At 34.3% G+C, this 23,020-nt stretch overlaps 1 protein-coding gene across 4 annotated transcripts in view; it reads left to right on the top strand.

Annotated features, from left to right (window-relative positions):
• Positions 1–23,020, top strand: part of FSTL5 (follistatin like 5) — a 725,252-nt gene that overhangs the window by 560,161 nt on the left and 142,071 nt on the right. For all 4 annotated transcript variants that reach the window (XM_078069389.1, XM_078069388.1, XM_036106567.2 and 1 more), the window contains exon 9: positions 22,156–22,317. In XM_078069389.1, coding sequence (XP_077925515.1) covers positions 22,156–22,317 — 162 coding nt within the window. The remainder of the gene's footprint in view (positions 1–22,155; positions 22,318–23,020) is intronic.

Below are 23,020 nucleotides of genomic sequence, written 5' to 3'. Positions count from 1 at the left end.
CTTCTGACACAAAGGTGGCCACCAGACGTGTGCCTCAGGCGTGCCTTTTAACTGACTCAAACAGATATAGCTGAGAATGTTCTTTATTTCCCACAAGGGCTGCTTCTCACATTCGGAGAGCCCCATGACTGTCTTTTCTGTGGTGTCTATTCAATAAACATTTGGTGAGGGGCACCTGGGTGGCTCAGTTGTTAAGCTAAGCATCTGTCTTGGACTTAGGTCATGATCCCAGGGTCCTGGGATCCCTGCTCTGCGGGAAGCCTGTTTCTCCCTCTCCCACTCCCCCTGCTTGTGTTCCCTCTCCCGCTGTGTCTCTCTCTGTCAAATAAATAAATAAAATCTTAAAAAGAATAAACAAACATTTGGCGAACCTCTCAAAAAATAAGAATGAAAAGTTTACAACTAAAGCATGAATAGAAAAAATGGGAGGAGACTGAAAAAAGAGAAAAGGAAAGTAAGGAAAAGGAGGTGGAATCTAAAAGAGAAGAGAAAAAGAAAAGGAGAAAGTGGTGAAGGAGAAAGCAGGAGAAAGCAGAAAGCAGCTACAAGAAGAGAAATAGGAAGAGGAATAAAATAGGAGCGGAAAGAGAAAGAACGGAGCACGTGATAATTTGGAAACATGAATACAGGTGTTTCAGAAAAGATTGGCAAGATATAAATTTTGAAAGACAAGTGCAGACCAGATAATGAAGGACATTTTATGTTATGTAGTTTGGATATTATTCTGAAAAAAAGGGGGTGATGTAATAAAGGATTTTGAGTAGATTAGATGCAACATCCTACTTTCAATTTAAACATAATTTTGGCTGTGATGTGGAGAATGAATTTGTGGAGGAATGTAGGAAAGAAGACCACTTAATAGATTTTACATTAACAAAGGCTAGAAATAGTGAAGCTGCTAAGTAGACTTAGGATAGGAAAAGGGAATGAAATTGAGAGAAAATTAGGAGTAAATATGTTGTGGAAATAATTAGATAGTGGATTGGTTGGGAAGGTTACTAATAAATTAGAGGGACAAGTCACAGATGGACTCCCATTATTTTTAATTTGGCTAGATATGTGGTGGCAACATTATTTGCAAATAAACTTGTAAGAAACATGCCATTTCTGAGTTGAACATGACATTAGCTTGAGACATAACCACCATTAGTTGTTGATGGCAGGAGCCACCACTAAGAGTATGGAAACACACACACACACACACACACACACACATACACACTCCTACCTGTCAGGCACACATCAGTAATGAGATATTTCAAAGTGCAGTAATAGGGAACCAAAGCTGTGAGGAGCTTGGAGGATGCAGACAGTATGGAGAAACCAGGAACAAAGGATTGCCTGGGAAAATTAGAATGGCATTATAATGGTTGCAATGGGATGACTAATTTTCTTTGAGCTACTCAGGGTGGACTTTTCTTCACTACTGAAATAAATCATGTTTTATTGAAAATAGGTCAATAACATTTTCATTAAACTTTTTATTTTGAGATAACTGTAGATTTTAATGCAGTTTTAAGGAAATGATGCAAAACATCCTTTAATCCCTTTCTCCATGTTCTCCCATTGGTAACATCTTGCAAAACTATAGTAGAGCATAAGAACCAGGATACTGAAATTGATATAGTCAAGATACAGCACAATTCTATCACCACAAGGATCCCTAATGTTGCCATTTTTTAACCACACTCACTTCTCTTCTGTCCACATCCCCTCATTAACCACTGACAATCACTAATCTGTTCTCCCTTTCTATAATGAGTTATTCTGAGAATGTTATATAAATGGAATAATACAGCATATGTCCTTTTGGGATTGGCTTTTTTTTTTTTTTTCCCATTGAGCACAATTTTCTGGAAATTCATCTATGTTGTTGTGTGTATCAGTAGTTTGTTCCTTTTTTTTGGAATAGTAATCCATGGTATGGATATACTAGAATTTGTTTATTAATTTACCTGTTGAAGGATATTTAGGCTAATTCCAGTTGTTTTCTATTACAAATAACTCTGCAAAAAATATTCATGTAGAGGTTTTTATATGAACACAAATTTTCATTCCTCTGGGATAAATGCTCAGGAATTTAATTGCTAAGTCATATGGTAGTTTCATGTTTAGATTTTTTTTTTTCTTTTAGAAACTGTCAGAGTGCTTGTACCATTGTACATTATCACTAGCAATGTATGAGTGATTCAGTTTCATTGCATCCTGGCCAACATTTGGCATTATCACTGTTTTTATTTCAGTCATTCTGATATGTGTAGTGAAATCTTATTGTCATATTAATTTGCATTTATGTAATGGCTAATGAAACCAAACACCTTTTCATGTGATTACTTGCCATCTGTATATCATCTCCAATAAAATGTCCTCTTATGTCCTTTAACCATTTTCTAATTGAATTACTTGTTTTTTTTACTGTTGAGTTTTGATAATTCTTTAGATATTTTTTTGTTATATTTCTGGTTTATAAATATTTTGTCCCAAGCTGTAGCTTGTCTTTTAATCCATTTCATGGGTTTTATTCTAGAGCAAAAGTTTTAAATTTTGGTGAGGTCCATTCATCTTTTTTTTTTTTTTTTTTAATGAATAGTGCTTTTAATGTCAAATCTAAGAATTCTTTGCTGATTCCTAGGTGGTGAAGAGTTTTTCCTATGCATTTTCTTAAAAGTTTTATAGTTTTATATTCTGCAGTTTAAAATACATTTTTAGTTAATTTTTGTATAAGGTGTGAGATGTGAGTCAATGATAATGCCATGACAGAAGGATAATACATTAACATTAGCAAAAGAAAAAATAGAAACCTCCAACTACGGCTATGGCGTCAGAAGTACCAGGCAATGGAAGGGATTACACCGTCTGTGTAATTACAAGTTGGACCGTCTCTGCTATAGTCACGTATCTGCTTCTTTCTCAGACAACTCGTAGATCTCTAAATTCTAATCCCTAAAAAGGCCAGAAAAATAAAAGGATTCCTCTTTCCATCATGTGTTTGAGTTAAGGTTTTTGCTGGTCCTGTTTTACTTTTTCCAGGTTTGAGAGTGGATGTGAGGAGCAAAAAGGAGCAAAGAAAAAAAATTCTAAAACTCTATTTTAGATAGAGGTGATATTACATTCTGAGTTAGGAGTAGCTGTTATTTAATTCTTAGATCTAACTTGACAAATGAGATTTTCATATGACAGTTAAAGATGGGAATTTCACAAGAGAATTGAGGAAGAAGGAATATGAAGGAAATTTATCAGTGCAGTATAGGTAAGGGAACGTCAGGAAAAAAGAGGAAACAGCAACAATGTATAAAACAAGTAAAATTAAATGAAAAATTAAAACAAATATGTGTATTACAATTGATATATGTGGTTTGAACTTCTGCTTCAAACTGAATGTTTGGGTAAAAAACATCAGCTATGTGATAGTTGCGAGAAACACCTAAAAAGAAATGATGAAACCATATTGAAGATAAAGTGATTGGTCAATACATGTGTAGAAAATAAATTAAATGAAATCAATGGTAATGTACCTATATGTGCTAAAGTTTTATTTATGCTAAACCCATTGGCTAGAATAAAGAAAAATATTTTCCCATATAAAAATACAAAGGAAGATATGAGTTAAAAACTTTTGTGCCAAATATATACATTAAAATTGCATCAAGCAAAATACAAAAATCAAAGGATTCTTTGATAAAGGTAAAATGATAGTGAGGATTTTAATGTATAGTTAAAAAAGAATTTGACAGATTAACTGAATAAAATATAAGCAAAAGTAAAGAAGATTATAGTAACTCAATGAGTATGTCTGAGATATATGTGTTGTATTTAGATTATAGATAGAAAGATGGCTGGCTGGATGGCTGTAGCATTAGTGCTGTCATATATATATGTATTTTTTTCTCATATATATTCATATCATATATATATATAATGCTGAAAAGGAGCTGAAATGTAACTGATAAAATTAATATACCATAATATACTAAAGTAGATATCAAAAGAATCAGCCTATACCTTACAATGCTTATTTTTAAAATGCCAACTAAGAAAATGGATGTTTCTTTTAACATCTAATCAAGTCAGGGCTATCATCTTTTTTTTCAAGACTACCATGTATTATCCATCTCCACTATCATTCAAATTGTTTTGGAATTTAAACATATAAATATTACAGATAGACAATATTTTATATACATTTGCCAATGATATGATGGCTTACCTCCAAAACCCAAGAGATCAAAATCTAAAAGCTTTTTTACTAAAAGAAAATTAGGGCTCATAGACACTTAACTACTTATGAATATATATAAAGACATTTTCCATTAACAGCAATAAACAGAAAATGTTAAAAAAGTTAGTAGAAAAATATTCAGATTCCAACTAAAGGACTTCAAAAATAATGTAAACAAATGGAACAATATACCATATTCTTATATTGGGAGATATCCTATATTAAAATAATTACACAGCTTCTTTAATTATAAGTTCAATTCAATTTCAACCAGAATTCCAAGAATCTGTTTTCCTTTCTTTTCTGTTTCTTTTCTTTCTTCTTTCCTTCCTCCCTACATCTTTTTTTTTCTTTCTGCTTCCCCCCACTTCTTCCCCCCCCCACTTCTTCTAATACAAGAATAAATGTGGGGGGAAAAAAACTGGTAAAATGGACACTAGTGTGAATGAATTTGTTGTAAGGGATAGTAAAACTTAAATTTACACTAACCAAAGAATATAGTACAGATTCATGAGATGGATAAAATACCCAAAAAAAGATGCAGTCAATAAATATGTAAAATCATTTTAAGTATGAAAATATATGTGTGCATATATGATATGTAAAATAAAAATAAACACATAAAATGTATGATGAAAACATGTATTTTCATTGAAAAATTATTATACACAATGTGATGAAGAAAGGATATCCAATTATTGAGAATATATTGTTTCATTCTTGAATGATGTATAAAAAATAATACCACTGAAAGAAAATTATGTTTCTTCACACATTATGTAAAAATTTTAAAAAATTTACCCAGAAATTGGATCGTAAACTAGATTGTAATCTGATTAGAAATATAATTGTGTTAAAAAGGCTAATAAATTTAGGGTGTTCATTATTAAGGAAAATATTTATTTAACTGAGGATGGCAGTGTGTGTATATTTTTGTTTAGCAAGACAAGAAATCCAGTAATAATAAAAGAGATGTTTCATGGGCTACTGTAAATAAAAATATTCTGTAATGTAATTATTCAAAATACACTAGATAAAACATTTACAACGAAAATAAGGGATAAAGGAACATTTCTCTAGTTGAATAAGTATTCTTATATATTAACAGGAAAAAAATGGGTAAAAGCTATGAACAGGACATTCATGGAAGGAATCAATGTGGCTAATGGGTATAGGAAAACATTCAAGTAGCAAACAATGAAATTTGATGTATTTAATATGAGGAACCATTTGCCAAATTTAAACAATTAATAGCATCCATTTCAGGTGAATTTGTGGAGAATGGACACTCTCATACAGTGCTTAGTTTTGGGAGAAGGGATTTCTACAAAATGCTAGCATAGTAATCTAACATTCAATTTTAAATGCATGTCCTTTTCAATGTAGCAATTCTTCTTTGATTCAGCTAATCTGAAAAATTGAAAGCAACAGTAGTGTGTAGGTACAAGAATGATTTTTATGCACGATTGTGTATAATAGTGTGAAACTGTGATCCGAGTCATCATTAAAATTGATGAATAAATTGTCATATACCCTTACTGCAAAAATCATTACTCTATTAAACAATAAACTCATTTACATATGTTGTCCTCAAATATGTCTAAGATATCTAAAATGGAAAAAAATCCCAAGTAATATATAGAGAATAAATTCATACTTGAGAAGCAAATGTGTGCATATAAGCTGTGTAAGGATAGAGGTTAAACTTAAAGTACATTGAAAGATTAAAACTGGTCATTTCAAAAATCTGGTGAGAGAAGCAATTAATATTTTATATGCTGCCTCCTCTGTATAATGTGTTTTTAATAATAAATATACAGTATATTAAGATATCGATAACAGAAGAAATTAAAGAGAAACAAATTAGAGCCAACATGAATGAGTAATTTCTATTTTGCAACATTTAAATGGTTTTTCTACCTACATTATCTCTTTTTCTTTCAAAAATCCTTGAGGTAATTATTACTAATATGGTAAAATTTTATGACTGAAAAGAAAAACAAGACTCAGAAAGCTTAAGAAGTTTCTAACTACAGGTGCTGTATATGCTGACCATGGACCTCAAACTCTGATCAGTCTGGCTTCATGTAGTTGATGGATTTAGCAGATGAAGCAGGGATAGATTCTGATAATAGATCCTGTATAAGATGAAATTACTAGGGTTTGACCAGAGAGAAAAACCCATGTCACTGTCCATTAAGTAAGGGAATATTCTAAAAATTATCATATGCATTAAGTCTAAAATAGCATAGTTCTCCTCTGTTGAGAGTTAGCAAGTTTATATGTATGTCATGAAACAGAGAAGGAGACAAACCATAAGAGACTCTTAGCTATAGGAAACAAACTGAGGGTTGCTGGAGGGGAGGAGGATGCGGGGATGAGGTAATTGGGTGATGGGCATTAAGGAGGGCACTTGTTGGAATGAGCACTGGGTGTTATAAGCAACTGATGAATCACTAAATTCTACCCCAAAATTAATAATACTCTATATGCTAACTATCTTGAATTTAAATAAAAACTAACAAACAAAAACAATAACAACAAAAAATCAAAGCTTACTGCTGCTTTATTCAAGAGTGCCTTTTCAGATGAATTATCTGTACATTTTCAGTAAATTAATATTATGGCTTAGAATTACATGACTATCTCTAATTATAGGTAGATTGCATTTATAATTCCTACCAAAAAGCTCATTCTGAAATTAGAAAATTATACTTATAATCCTCAGTGTGTTAGCACTGGTATAACTGTAGATGAATTTAACCCTCTAAACCTACAGATTTTTTTTCTTTTTAAAAAGTTTTTTTTTTATTTATTTGACAGAGAGAGAGACAGCGAGAGAGGGAACACAAGCAGGGGGAGTGTGAGAGGGAGAAACAGTCTTCCCGCGGAACAGGGAGCTCTATGCGGGGCTCGATGCAGGGCTCAATCCCAGGTCCCTGGGATTATGACCTGAACCGAAGGCAGACACTTAATGACTGAGCCACCCAGGCGCCCCTTTTTTTTGCTTTTTATATAAAGTAGTTTGCAGTAAAAAAAATCTTTGAGGAAAATTATTTAATATTTATAATTATCATCATCTACCCTATTGAAAAGATTTTCACTAACATTTGCATCAACATTATCATAAATTCATTTCTCTCTATCTGCTAGGCATCTTATATTTTACAGTGCCATCACATTGTTTCATCATAACATTTATTTTTCAAATGAAGAAACAGGCGCTGAAAGAGTTGGAGTAAGTCTGCCCAAATCATTCAGTTCCCAGTTGTGATCTAAGGTCTGACTCTTGAGTAATCCTGTCTGATACAAAGTGTTTTATATGTTATGGTCTTACATGTTTTGAAAGTTCTTCCCTTTCTTATGCAAATGGTGGAAAAATAGATAAGTCTAGCTAGAATAATAGCTTAAAGGAAAGTTTTAATTTTTTGCCACACATTTTTTTACCTTCTTTTTTATTGTTATGTTAATCACCATACATCACATCATTAGTTTTTGATGTAGTGTTCCATGATTCATTGTTTGTGCATAACACCCAGTGCTCCATGCAGAACTTGCCCTCCTCAATACCCATCACCAGGCCAACCCATCCTCCCACCCCCCTCCCCTCTAGAACCCTCAGTTTGTTTCTCAGAGTCCCTCGTCTCTCATGGTTCGTCTCCCCCTCCGATTTCCCCCCCTTCATTCTTCCCCTCCTGCTATCTTCTTCTTTTTTTTTTTTCTTAACATATATTGCATTATTTGTTTCAGAGGTACAGATCTGTGATTCAACAGTCTTGCACAATTCACAGCGCTCACCATAGCACATACCCTCCCCAGTGTCTATCACCCAGCCACCCCACCCCTCCCACCGACCCCCGACTCCAGCTACCCTCCATTTGTTTCCCGAGATTAAGAATTCCTCATATCACTGAGGTCATATGATACATGTCTTTCTCTGATTGACTTATTTCACTCAGCATAACACACTCCAGTTCCATCCACGTCATTGCAAATGGCAAGATCTCATTCCTTTTGATGGCTGCATAATATTCCATTGTATATATATACCACTTCTTCTTTATCCATTCATCTGTCGATGGACATCTTGGCTCTTTCCATAGTTTGGCTATTGTGGACATTGCTGCTATAAACATCGGGGTGCACGTACCCCTTCGGATCACTACATTTGTATCTTTGGGGTAAATACCCAGTAGTGCAATTGCTGGGTCGTATGGTAGCTCTATTTCCAACTTTTTGAGGAACCTCCATTTTGTTTTTCAGAGTGGTTGCACCAGCTTGCATTCCCACCAACAGTGTAGGAAGTTTTCCCTTTCTCCACATCCCCGCCAACATCTGTCATTTCCTGACTTGTTAATTTTAGCCATTCTGACTGGTGTGAGGTGGTATCTCATTGAGGTTTTGATTTGGATTTCCCTGATGCCAAGCGATGTTGAGCACTTTTTCATGTGTCTGTTGGCCATTTGGATGTCTTCTTTGGAAAAATGTCTGTTCATGTCTTCTGCCCATTTCTTGATTGGATCATTTGTTCTTTGGGTGTTGAGTTTGATCAGTTCTTTATAGATTTTGGATACTAGCCCTTTATCTGATATGTCATTTGCAAATATCTTCTCCCATTCTGTTGGTTGTCTTTTGGTTTTGTTGACTGTTTCTTTTGCTGTGCAAAAACTTTTTATCTTGATGAAGTCCCAATAGTTCATTTTTCCCCTTGCTTCCTTTGCCTTTGGCGATGTTTCTAGGAAGAAGTTGCTGTGGCTGAGGTCGAAGAGGCTGCTGCCTGTGTACTCCTTTAGGATTTTGATGGACTCCTGTAACACATTTAGGTCTTTCAACCATTTGGAGTCTATTTTTGTGTGTGGTGTAAGGAAATGGCCCAGTTTCATTCTTCTGCATGTGGCTGTCCAATTTTCCCAACACCATTTGTTGAAGAGACTGTCTTTTTTCCATTGGACATTCTTTCCTGCTTTGTCAAAGATTAGTTGACCATAGAGTGGAGGGTCCATTTCTGAGCTCTCTATTCTGTTCCATTGATCTATGTGTCTGTTTTTGTGCCAGTACCATACTGTCTTGATGATGACAGCTTTGTAATCGAGCTGGAAGTCCGGAATTGTGATGCCACCAGCTTTGCTTTTCTTTTTCAACATTCCTCTGGCTGTCTGGGGTCTTATCTGGTTCCATACAAATTTTAGGATTATTTGTTCCATTTCTTTGAAAAAAGTGGATGGTATTTTGATGGGGATTGCACTGAATGTGTAGATTGCTCTAGGTAGCATTGACATCTTCACAATGTTTGTTCTTCCAATCCATGAGCATGGAACGCTTTTCCATTTCTTTGTGTCTTCCTCAATTTCTTTCATGAGTGTTTTATAGTTTTCTGAATCCAGATCCTTTGCCTCTTTGGTTAGATTTATGCCTAGGTATCTTATGATTTTGGGTGCAGTTGTAAATGGGATCGACTCCTTAATTTCTCTTTCTTCTGTCTTGTTGTTGGTGTATAGGAATGCCACTGATTTCTGTGCATTGATTTTCTATCCTGCCACTTTAATGAATTCCTGTATGAGTTCTAGCAGTTTTGGGGTGGAGTCTTTTGGGTTTTCCACATAAAGTATCATATCATCTGCAAAGAGTGAGAGTTTGACTTCTTCTTTGCCGATTTGGATGCCTTTTATTTCTTTTTGTTGTCTGATTGCTGTGGCTAGGACTTCTAATACTACGTTGAATAGCAGTGGTGATAGTGGACATCCCTGCCACGTTCCTGACCTTAGGGGGAAAGCTCTCAGTTTTTCCCCATTGAGAATGATATTCGCTGTGGGTTTTTCCTAGATGGCTTTTATGATATTGAGGTATGTACCCTCTATCCCTATACTCTGAAGAGTTTTGATCAAGAAAGGATGCTGTACTTTGTCAAATGCTTTTTCTGCATCTATTGAGAGGATCATATGATTCTTGTTCTTTCTTTTGTTAATGTACTGTATCACGTTGATTGATTTGCGGATGTTGAACCAACCTTGCAGCCCAGGGATAAATCCCACTTGGTCATGGTGGATAATCCTTTTAATGTACTGTTGGATCCTATTGGCTAGTATTTTGGTGAGAATTTTTGCATTCATGTTCATCAAGGATATTGGTCTGTAATTCTCCTTTTTGATGGGGTCATTGTCTGATTTTGGGATCAAGGTAATGCTGGCCTCATAAAACGAGTTTGGAAGTTTTCCTTCCATTTCTATTTTTTGGAACAGTTTCAGAAGAATAGGTATTAATTCTTCTTTAAATGTTTGGTAGAATTCCCCTGGGAAGCCATCTGGCCCTGGGCTTTTGTTTGTTGGGAGATTTTTGATGACTGCTTCAATTTCCTTAGTGGTTATAGGTCTGTTCAGGTTTTCTATTTCTTCCTGGTTCAGTTTTGGTAGTTGATACATCTCTAGGAATGCATCCATTTCTTCCAGGTAATCTAATTTGCTGGCATAGAGTTGCTCATAATATGTTCTTATAATTGTTTTATTTCTTTGGTGTTGGTTGTGATCTCTCCTCTTTCATTCATGATTTTGTTGATTTGGGTCATTTCTCTTTTCTTTTTGATAAGTCTGGCCAGGGGTTTATCAATCTTGTTAATTCTTTCAAAGAACCAGCTCCTAGTTTCGTTGATCTGTTCTACTGTTCTTTTGGTTTCTATTTCATTGATTTCTGCTCTGATCTTTATTATTTCTCTTCTCCTGCTGGGTTTAGGCTTTATTTGCTGTTCTTTCTCCAGCTCCTTTAGGTTGAGGGTTAGGTTGTGTATTTGAGAGCTTTCTTGTTTTTTGAGAAAAGCTTGTATTGCTATATAGTTTCCTCTTAGGACTGCCTTTGCTGCATCCCAAAGATTTTGAACAGTTGTGTTTTCATTTTCATTAGTTTCCATGAATTTTTTTAATTCTTCTTTAATTTCCTGGTTGACCCATTCATTCTTCAGTAGGATGCTCTTTAGCCTCCGTGTATTTGAGTTCTTTCCGACTTTCCTCTTGTGATTGAGTTCTAGTTTCAAAGCATTGTGGTCTGAAAATAGGCAGGGAATGATCCCAATCTTTTGGTTCTGGTTGAGACCTGATTTATGACCTAGGATGTGATTGATTCTGGAGAATGTTCCATGGGCACTAGAGAAGAATGTGTATTCCATTGCTTTGGGATGGAATGTTCTGAATATGTCTGTGAAGTCCATTTGGTCCAGTGTGTCATTTAAAGTCTTTATTTCCTTGTTGATCTTTTGCTTAGATGATCTGTCCATTTCAGTGAGGGGGGTGTTAAAGTCCCCCACTATTATTGTGTTGTTGTCGATGTGTTTCTTTGCTTTTGTTATTAATTGCCTTATATAATTGGCTGCTCCCATGTTAGGGGCATAGATATTTACAATGGTTAGATCTTCTTGTTGGATAGACCCTTTAAGTAGGATATAGTGTCCTTCCTCATCTCTTATTACAGTCTTTGGTTTAAAATCTAATTTGTCTGATATAAGGATTGCCACCCCAGCTTTCTTTTGGTGTCCATTAGCATGGTAAATGGTTTTCCACCCCCTCACTTTCAATCTGGGGGTGTCTTTGGGTCTAAAATGAGTCTCTTGCAGACAGCATATCAATGGGTCTTGTTTTTTAATCCAATCTGATAGCCTGTATCTTTTGATTGGGGCATTTAGCCCATTTACATTCAGGGTAACTATTGAAAGATATGAATTTAGTGCCATTGTATTGCCTGTAAGGTGACTGTTACTGTATATTGTCTGTGTTCCTTTCTGGTCTATGTTGCTTTTAGGCTCTCTCTTTGCTTAGAGGACCCTTTTCAATATTTCTTGTAGGGATGGTTTCATGTTTGCAAATTCCTTTAGTTTTTGTTTGTCCTGGAAGCTTTTTATCTCTCCTTCTATTTTCAGTGACAGCCTAGCTGATACAGTATTCTTGGCTGCATATTTTTCTCATTTAGTGCTCTGAAGATATCATGCCAGTCCTTTCTGGCCTGCCAGGTCTCTGTGGATAGGTCTGTTGCCAGTCTAATGTTTCTACCATTGTAGGTTACATATCTCTTCTCCCAAGCTGCTTTCAGGATTTTCTCTTTGTCTCTGAGACTCATAAGTTTTACTATTAGATGTCGGTGTGTTGACCTATTTTTATTGATTTTGAGAGGGGTTCTCTGTGCTTCCTGGATTTTGATGCCTGTTTCCTTCACCAAATTAGGGCAGTTCTCTGCTATAATTTGCTCCAGTATACCTTCTGCCCCTCTCTCTCTTTCTTCTTCTTCTGGTATCCCAATTATTCTAATGTTGTTTCGTCTTACAGTATCGCTTATCTCTCGAATTCTGCCCTTGTGATCCAGTAGTTGTTTATCTCTCTGTTTCTCAGCTTCTTTATTTTCCATCATTTTGTCTTCTATATCACTGATTCTCTCTTCTGCCTCATTTATCCTACAGTTAGTGCCCCCATTTTTTATTGCACCTCATTAATAGCCTTTTTGATTTTGACTTGGTTAGATTTTAGTTCTTTTATTTCTCCAGAAAGGGTTTCTCTAATAACTTCCATGCTTTTTTCAAGCCCAGCTAGTATCTTTAAAGTGATGATTCTGAACTCTAGATCCGACATCGTACTAATGTCTGTATTGAGTAGGTCCCTGGCAGTTGGTACTACCTTTTGTTCTTTTTGTTGAGGTGATTTTTTCCATCTTGTCATCTTGTCCAGAGGAGAATAGATTAATGAGAGAACAAAATGCTAACAGGGTAACAACGTCCCCAGAAAATATACTCTAAACAAATCAGAAAAGACCTGAAGCCAGGGGAAAAGAAAGGGAAAGAAAGAAAAAAAAAAAAAGAAAAAAAAATTAAAAGAAAAAGATAAAGATAAAAACAAACAAAAACAGAACAAAAAAAAACAGAATATGATCAAATATGATCAGGCTGGTGCATAGATCAGTGCCACACACTAGATTTTGGGTGTATTTTGGTCTGTTAGAAGAAAGTGCCTCCCAAAATTTTAAAGAAAGAAAAACTTATATACGTACAAAAATAAGGGTTGATATGATGAAGGGATGGAATATGATTGTAAAGATGAAAAGTATAAAAAAAAATTTATAAAAGGAATTGATAAGAAGTTGTTTGAAAAAGAAAGGATTTAAAAAAAAAAGAAAAAAAATGGAGAGAATGTGATCAGGCAGGAGAGTAGAACAAACCATACACTAGAGATTTAGTGTATATTTTGAATCTGTTAGAAGAAACTATCTCAAAATTTTAAAGAGAGAACAATTTATTTATTTTTTTTTTTAAAGATTTTATTTATTTATTTGAGAGAAAGAGAATGAGAGAGAGCAAGCACATGAGAGGGGGGAGGGTCAGAGGGAGAAGCAGACTCCCTGCTGAGCAGGGAGCCCGATGCGGGACTCGATCCAGGGACTCCAGGATCATGACCTGAGCCGAAGGCAGTCGCTTAACCAACTGAGCCACCCAGGCGCCCCAAAGAGAGAACAATTTATATATATATGCCAAAAATAAGGGTAACTACTATGAAGGGATAGAATATGACTCTAAAAATGAAAAATAAAAATGTTTTTTAAAAAAGGGATTGATAAGATGTTGGTTGAAAAAGGGAAAAAGAAAAATTCAAAAAAAAAAAGACAGTTAAAAAAATTAATTTTGAAAGACTAAAGAATCATGGTAAAAAAGCCATGGATTCTATGTGCATTATTCCCCTAGCGCTGGAGTTCTGCCGTTCTCATTGATGGGTAAACTTGGTCTTGGCTGGCTGTTCTCGCTGATCTTCTGGGGGAGGGGCCTGTTGCTGTGGTTCCCAAATGTCTTTGCCGGAGGCGGAATTGCCCCGCCCTTGCTTGGTCCGGGCTAAGTAATCTGCTCGGGTTTGCTCTGGGGAACTTTTGTTCCCTGTAAGATTTCCATACAGCTTTGGAGGCTGAGAGTGAAAATGGCGGCCTCCCAATCTCTGCCCCGGAGGAGCCGAGAACTCGGGGCCCCACTCCTCAGTGCGCCCCCAGAGAAAAGCAGTCAGTCACTCCGTCTCCCCGGTCTCCAGCCTCACTCTGTGCTCACCCGGCCTGTGACCGAGCATTTCTATCTATGGCACCCAACTCGGTGTGGAGCCTCCAAACCCAGCAGATCCCTGCAGTGCACTCCTGCGCTGCTCCTCCTGGGGAAGGAAGGTGAGTCTCCCCGGATCTGCTGCTTGTTGGGTCCCAGCTGGAGGAGCAGTGGCCTGACTATGCCACGGATCACAGTTTATGGCAACCCCGAGCTGAGAGCCCGCTCCTCGGCTCTGTCTCTGCAGCTGGCTTCCCTACTCCGATACCTGGGAGCTCTGCCGCACTCAGGCACCCCCGGTCTTTCTGTGACCCCGAGGGTCCTGAGACCACACTGTCCCACAAGGGTTCCACCCCCCACTTAGCCACTGGAGCGACGTCCCTCAGCGGAGCCGACTTCTAAAAGTTCCGATTTTGTGCTCCATGGCTCTATCACTTGCCAGAAGCGACCGACAAAGGCCCCCTTCCCTGCTGTCTATCCTCCCGAATATCGCCTCAGATTCACTTCTCTGCATGTCCTACCTTCTAGAAAGTGGTCGCTTTTCTGTTCAGAGAGTTGTTGCTATTCTTTTCTTCAATCTCCTGTTGAGTTTGTAGGTGTTCAGAATGGTTCGATCCCTATCCAGCTGAATTCCTGAGACCAGACGAAATCAAGGTCTCCTACTCCTCCGCCATCTTGTTCCGCCCCCTGCCACACATTTTAATATTACATTGAAAGACATATGTTTTCTCTATCTTTTTAAGCTCTAACTAATGCAATTGTTTTTCTTACTCTCCAGTCACAAAAACCCTTTTTACAGGGCACGTGTGCACTTACTAGTTATATGGCCAATGGGGTACAAATGTGATTGAGGAAGAGCTTAGAAGATTCACTCGACCTGTTTAGAATTATTTTAGAGGCAGCTTTGAATAAATCTAGTTATATATTATATTTAGATAGGGTTTATATTTACATCTTAAACATCAAACAAGTTTGCAAAATGTGTCTTGCTTCCATTTCCCTTTCTCTAGTCCTGGCAGATATGGCTGATCAATTATAACTTTTTTATCCCATTGAACCCATGCGTGGGTTTAGGCCACTTCCAATTTGGATGTCTAAAAAGTCCATTTCTACTAATCAATTGGTATTGACTAGTGAAATTACATACATTTGTCATTTCTCCTATTAAGTCTCACTCATTCTGCATGTAATAGCAAAAATATGATTTCTGGAAAAAGTGTGTGAGTTAAGACACCTAATATTTCAACTTGCCATACATTGTTTCTTTTAATCAATTTAATCCTAGGAAGGGTTTCAAACTTTATAAATGGGGAAACTGAGACTTAGAGAAATTACGTATTTTATCCCTTCCAGCATAGAGTGCTAAAAATACATTCAGATTTTCAGGTGTGTATGTGGAGGGGTTGTTGTAATGTATCTACTGCACACTCCGTGCCTCAAATAATTTGAGATCTCCTGAAACTTTAAATTAAATATATATTAAACGAAGGTAAATAATGTCTAAGAAAAAAAACAAAAACAAAAAAACAGTATCCATCATGTGCCAGACATTAAATTATCTTTTTCATTAATTCTTTCTTCATTGATTTAGAAAAACAACATTCTATATTATTACCTTGAATGCTTTGGCTAGGTTTTGTTTCAGAGAGCATTTCTGTAAATGATGGCTTTTGACATTTTTTTTAAAATTGGGGATTAAAAGGGCCACTAACTTTAAGGATCAGTAGAATAGATGTGAGTTCATTAAACTAGGATAGACTGCTGTCCCTTTCAAAATATCTTAAAAAGTTGTGGTTTGTTAAAATACTGCAGGATAAATAGGGAGACCCAATAGAAAAATCACAAAAGTTTATGACCATAAGTCTGTTTTTGTTAATTTATATTTCGCCTCCAACATTCGTTGCATTCTCTACATTTTTATGAAGGCTGCAATAATGTGATCAGAGAGTTTTGTAATATTGACAAGAGGCAGTGTGAAAGTCATGAATATAAAAAGACTGCTTTGGGACAAAGTTAAAGAGAAATTGATGGCTTTAATAATGTCAGAGACAAAAGACATTGGATAAGCTCAGTAGCATTTAAAATATTTATTAAACTCTGTCTGTAATTTTTCATAGGAAAGTTGCTTTAATGACAAAGGAAGTCATAATACAAATAGAACAATCCAGATGCCACTGTGAGTCAGCACTACTTCAGAGCCATTTATATTCTTACCCTCAAGCTTTCTTAGAACTTTTCTAACAGTTGCAGCTGTGTGAATAATTTGTGGAAGAGCAGTGATAGACTCCTTCAAAAGAACACAAGAAAATGGCATCAAGAAAAAAAAAAAAAATATCCAATGTTTAGTTGTTTACATACCAGTGACCTGACAACTCACCTTAAATTCATTTCTGTTTTCAGTAGGATTGCAGTCACTGTATTGGGTCAATGATCTCTGCTTCCTGACTTGAAAATCAGGCTTCCAAAGTACCCAGGTTATGCTGTTTTTATACTTTCTGTAACAATGCAGCGATTTCTAAAGAAAGATCACAGAATAAAAGTTAAAGGATGAAAAAAGCAGGGCTTAGTATTTATAGATATCTATTTTTTTTCATTAGATCGTTTCTAATACTAGGTTAGAAAGATGATTAGATTCTGTTAGATACTTCCTAATATTGAGAAAAACACTGATTTATTTTAATACAAGGAAGTTATTATAGCCCTTTAAGAAATATATCCATCAATCTTTACTTATTTTTATATGTATTAATATTATTCAATACTTTATGGTTTTGAGCTGATAAATCTTCACAACTGATTCCATATAGACCCCAAAGTTTCCAGGAAGAAAGATCTAGTAAAATATACTTATACTAGTTACTAGATCTAGTAAATATACTTTATACTAGTAAAATATATTTATACTATTTTCTTTAGCTTATCTACCTTTTTGATTCTAAATTTAATGTTTAGTATCAGAACCCCATTCCCATTTTAATTGCTATAACTAGTTAAAAAGTATTAGCCTTAAGTATGTATTCTTAGAGCAACTAGTCCTCCATATACAGTATCCGATTACTTATAGTTTATGCTCTAAGAACCATTAGATAAATTAAATACAATTTTATTGTATTAGTTCAATATAGTCACAAGATGATAGTTATCTTAACTGGCTTACGGAAAGAAGTAGTTCAGTTTCCTTGAGAAGTTGCATCCATTTGAGGTGAATTATTAATACCTCTCCAAATTACTATAAATGCACTGATAATTACTTGATCTTTACATTTTAAAATATAATTTTTCAAGGACCTCAAATATACCTTATATATAACTGTTAAACACCTAATTCAGATTTTATATTTAGATTCCAAGTAGTCAAATTCCAGTAGTTATGTGTATGGGAACATTTATTTTATAATTGTTACCAGATAAGACAAAATGCGTTTTTTCCAGTGTTCATTTGGCTAATTTCAAAACCTGAACTCAATACTCACTCAACGTGTTAACGTATAAAACATAGCATATAAGAGATGGAGAGAGAAAGTCATCTACCACAATTTGCTTCACTCAGAAGTTGCTCAATAAATATTTGTATATTATCCTAAAATTCAGAATAAACAGATCATGTTTTATGTGTTTCTTAAATTTTATTCATGAATAAATTTCACATATTTACATCCTTTTATATCTCTTTTTTTTAAGTGACAGAAACTTGATTATATTTTATAGAATGATATTGAACAATATGTAATAATCTCAACTACTTGACGTGTTTATATACATATAAGCACATAATATTATACTATTTAATATAGATATCATTTGACATTATTAGATAATATTATATCAAATAAACTGCTTCCTGAGTAATTTTGGTGAGACATTGAATATCATTAGGAAATTTTCAGTGTATAGACACTTACTTTTAAATATTACCTTTGGCTTAAAATATTGGGAGCCTTATTTAAAGATTTTCATGATAGCACACACAGACTGGATTCTAAATCCAATGTGAAAACTCTTTGGTGGCCTTCATCAGTTTCTTTATTCATGCAACACTAACAGCAAGGAAAGACAAGTTCATAGAGTGCACTTTCTAACAAAAAATGACTGTAACAAATGGCTTGAAATGTTCTCTGGAGGATTATTGACTTTTTAATTCAAGCTGCCATCAATCCTCATTTATATTTCATAATATGTATCTCGGGAAAAATAACCTACTTTTAAATGTGTAGCTTGTCACTGAGGTTAAATAGTTGTTATGCCAATCACTTATCCTTCAATTATGTGTAAGTTAAGAGATATTTTTCAGACCATCACTTGATAGCAATATACTAAGCATATTATATGAGTATTGCTATTTTTTCAAACTACGATATATCTAGTTGGGTATAAAAGTTCAATATGGCAAAAATTATTATTCATTGTTTTCCTTTCAGTTCACATGCAAATGTGTCAATAAAGTAGAAACAAGTAGGAACACAGGGAGAAATTGAACATCTTATTTGAAAAGTTGTCCTTTGGGGAGTATCAGTGACAATATAGATGACCTATATAATATCTACATTTTTAAATATGAATGATGTAGAATCTATTGTTATCATTGAGTTGATTGATGTGCTTCATTTCAAACTAATTTTCAATATATTTAGGTCATCTCAATTTTTTGCTATTCCAAAGAATGTTGCATGAAACATTGGTCCTTGCTTTGGCTACAAGTTTTGTGTCAAGATACATTTTCTTCTCTTAAATGTTTATTGAGAGAGTAGTTTTCCATTTTGGCACTCTATGTAAGTCTTTTTAAAAAGCTCATCTCCTAACTCCTGAGTTGTTAAGAGATTAGAGATTAGGTCTGAGTATTTGAAAAAAGTCTCTTTACTCCAGATCTTATGGTAATGTGGTTTTGCTGGAAGTATATTATCGTATCTCCTTAAAAAGTTATTTACTTGAACCTCCAATATAATAAAAAGGTACAAAAAATACTGTGTGCTTTTAGATATATACCAAAAGCCTAAATATGTGCTCTATGTTACCAAGAAAGTATGTGCAGAAATTTTATGAGGACTATTTTTGAAAACATATTTGACATTTCAAAAGGCACCATTTAAGTAGTCATCAAGGCTAAAAGAAATCAGAGCGTGGTTTCGCTCCCATTATTGTTGTGGATGTTTGTGTATAGCGCGTTTGTTTTGAATTATATTTAGGAGAGGATGAAAGTATGCAGCAAAAATCTGGTGCCCAGAACTTTGGAAGTTTATTATTTTTCTCCTCCAGAAACTATGAAAGGCAATTCACAAAGTCAAGACCCGGCTTCGATTTGAAAGGATTACTGGGCATTTCTGAGTACCCCTTCCTTCCCTTTGTCTCCATGTTAGAGCTGATATGAGTCTAGTTTAAGATCTTTACTGTATAGCCAAAATGAAAGGGCCAGTAGGATGATAAGCGTATCTGTAGTCCTGATTGTGGCTTCAACTAGTCTCTTGGTTTGAATTGCTTTTATAACTTCAGTAAATCTAGAAGACTGATGTTTATTTGTTAGTCAATTTAATTTGTATATACAATGGCCACTCTAGTCGCTAGAAAGAACAGTGGTGAAATTAACTTTGGGCTAGAGTTGAGAGCCTAAAGAGAGTCTCAGTCTGGTCGTTGACCTTGCATCTTTGACAGGCATTCCATTGGGTGAAAATAAAAGAAATCACGCAGTTCAAAGTATATTAGTTAACCAAAGAGCAAGATGGTCCAGGTGAACATTTCTGTCCATTGTCTTTTGCTAAGATAGCTCCAGCAGAAAATTCTTGCCCTGAGAGCCAGGGTGTTTCTTCTTATTTACCAAGTCGTATTCTTACTAAGGCAAATGCAGGGTACATATGTTCTCATGGTCATTCTAAATAACAAATGCTAAAGTGTGAGCGTGAATAAAAGATATGTAGTACGGCTGTAATACGCATTTTGAGGAACGCTTCATGCTCTACAATACTTTTATCACTCAACTATGCAAAGGGATATAATGATCAAATAAGATGAAACCTCTTCTACCAAGAAACTTAACTATATATACTAGCAAACAATAAATTATCCTAAAACTTAGTGGCTTAAAACAACAAACATTTATTACCTTATGTGACAAGAACAGAACAATAGAGATATGAGATAATAAGTAGAGAAATGAGACAACTAAAGAATTGGAGAACAGTTTAGCCAGGTGGTCCCAGTATTAGATCTTTTCTGAGGTTGCAGTTTCCTTGGAAAATGTATATTTAGGTACTTTGCCCATGTTTTAATTGCTTTTTTCTATTAAAGTGTATGAGTTCATTGTATATTTTAGATATTAACCATTTATCAGATAATTTGGTTTACAAAGAGTTTCTCCCATTCTGTAGGCTTCCTTTTCATTATGTTGACAGTTTCCTTTGCTATGCAAAAGGAGTGGTTTGCCTTTTGTTGCTGGGTTATAATAGCTCATTATATATTCTGGATACTAGTATGTTATCAGATATAATTTGCAAATATTGTTTTATTCTGTGAGTTGTATTTACACTTTGTTGATAGTGTCCTTTGACGCACCTCAAATTTTAATTTTAATGAGGTTCAATTTATTGATTTTTCTTTTGTTGCTTGTGTTTTGGGGTCACATTTAAGAAACCATGGTAAAATACAAGGTCAGGAAGATTTACCCTTGTTTTCTTCTAAGTGCTTTATTATTTTAGCTCCTACATTTAGGTCTTTTATTAATTTTGAGCTAATTTTTATATATATTTTGTGAGGTAGGGGTTCAAGTTCATTCATTTCATATGGATATCCAGTTGTTTCAGCATCAGTTCTTGAAAAGACTGTTTCTTGGCATCTATGTTGAAAATCAATTAACCAAAGATTAATAGTTTTATTTCTGCATTGCCAACTCTATTTCATAGGCTTAAATTTTTTTCTTATGCCAGTATCACATTGTTTTGGTTACTATATGTGTGTGTGTGTGTATACTATATGTATATATATGTATATATATTTGTATATATACTATACACATACTTTGTAGTATATTTGGAAATTGAGAGGTATGAGACCTCCAGTGTTATTCTTTTTCAATGTTGTTTTAGCTATTTGGGGGTCCCTTGTGATTCTAGATAAATCCGAGGATTAGCTCTTCCATTTCTGCAAAAAGAAAAAAAATGCAGTTGGAATTTTGATAGGGATTACATTGTATCTATAGATCAATTTTTTTGGAGTATGGTCATCTTACTGATAATTCGTACCAATTCTTACTATCCTACTAATTAATTATTTCAATTCATAAACACATGACTTTTCATGTAGTTAGTTTTTCTTTAAATTCTTTCAACTCATTTTGCAGTGTTCAGTGTAAAAATCTTGCACCTCCTTGGTGAAATTTATTTCTAAATATTTTATTTTTTGGATGCTTCTGTAAATGTAATTGTTATCCTGATTTTTTAAACATGCTGTGGTAAGGAAAAGATTTTCATTCTTTCTCATTTTTATATTCATTTACTTATTTATATAACTGAATTCTTTAAGTCTTATTTAATTCCTTATTTTCTTTATAATTGCTAATTATTTTAATGCTCAAATTTTCTCATATTTGGCAAATAAGAGTCCCTTTAAGTTAGCTTTTGTATTTTTTTTTTTTTGATGTTTCTATCATCCTTTGAAAACTTCTTTTATTACCAAAATGGGATATCCCAGACTCAGCTTGTATTTTTCCTGGCATAGTCTCAGAATAACTTTTATGTAAGGAAAACTGGCACATTTTTGCAGATGATGATATTTGGAAACTAAGATCTATAGAAATATGTATCATTAAAATATATAATTGGCAATTTTCTCATATTGCAATTTTTGGAAAATCAAAGAATATGGCTTACTAATTCAATTTTTTCCCCATTTCTTCTTGTAGTCCCTCCAGTAATCCGGGTGTATCCAGAGAGTCAGGCTCGAGAACCTGGGGTAACTGCAAGTCTCAGGTGCCATGCAGAGGGGATACCAAACCCTCAGCTTGGCTGGCTCAAGAATGGAATTGATATTACACCAAAGCTGTCCAAACAACTCACACTTCAAGGTGCATTTTATTTGCATTTTTTCCTCTTAAATGACCATGTAGAAACTTTATACTAAAATTTATAACAAAGTTTACATGATTTAAAAAAAAAAAAAACAAACTAGCTGATGGCAACAAAATGTCATGCCTATGAAAAAAATATAATTGTTCTTAAGACATTATATTTGAAATAGAATCCATTAGTATTTTTAGTTTTTAAATAACAGTCTTGTCATAATTAATTATATCATTATTTTGGCAATAAGTAAAATATTATATTATGTATCTTTTAAATACTTGTCCTATGAATTATAACAGATTTGCTGAACAGAATAGGTGGATTTCTTCATAGAATACATTCTGAAGGGATCATTTAAATGTTTAAATCATACTTCATAGAGAGTGTCAATAGGATAGAAATTCCTTAGTGAATATTTTGTAGCATACCTTGCAAATGAAGAGACAAGAAAAAATGTTACTAAATATGTTTCACACTTACATTGTTTAAAAGGTATGAATGTTATTATTGAATTTTAATATATAAAATATTCTAAGTTTTAACAGTCTAATATGTAAATATATTTAATTATTATACAGATTATAATAATAATGAATATGTGGTAAGTAGAAAGCAAAAAAAATTTGTAATGTCAAATAATCTAAATAATGCAAAAGCAGTTGCATATATGTTGATTATACTAGTAAGTTTAAAAATGTATAAATC

Source organism: Halichoerus grypus, chromosome 3 (assembly GCF_964656455.1).
Source record: "Halichoerus grypus chromosome 3, mHalGry1.hap1.1, whole genome shotgun sequence".
In the NCBI taxonomy this organism is placed as follows: domain Eukaryota; kingdom Metazoa; phylum Chordata; class Mammalia; order Carnivora; family Phocidae; genus Halichoerus; species Halichoerus grypus.
Note: the sequence above shows the minus strand (reverse complement) of the source record. Positions and strands in the feature narration are given on the sequence as shown.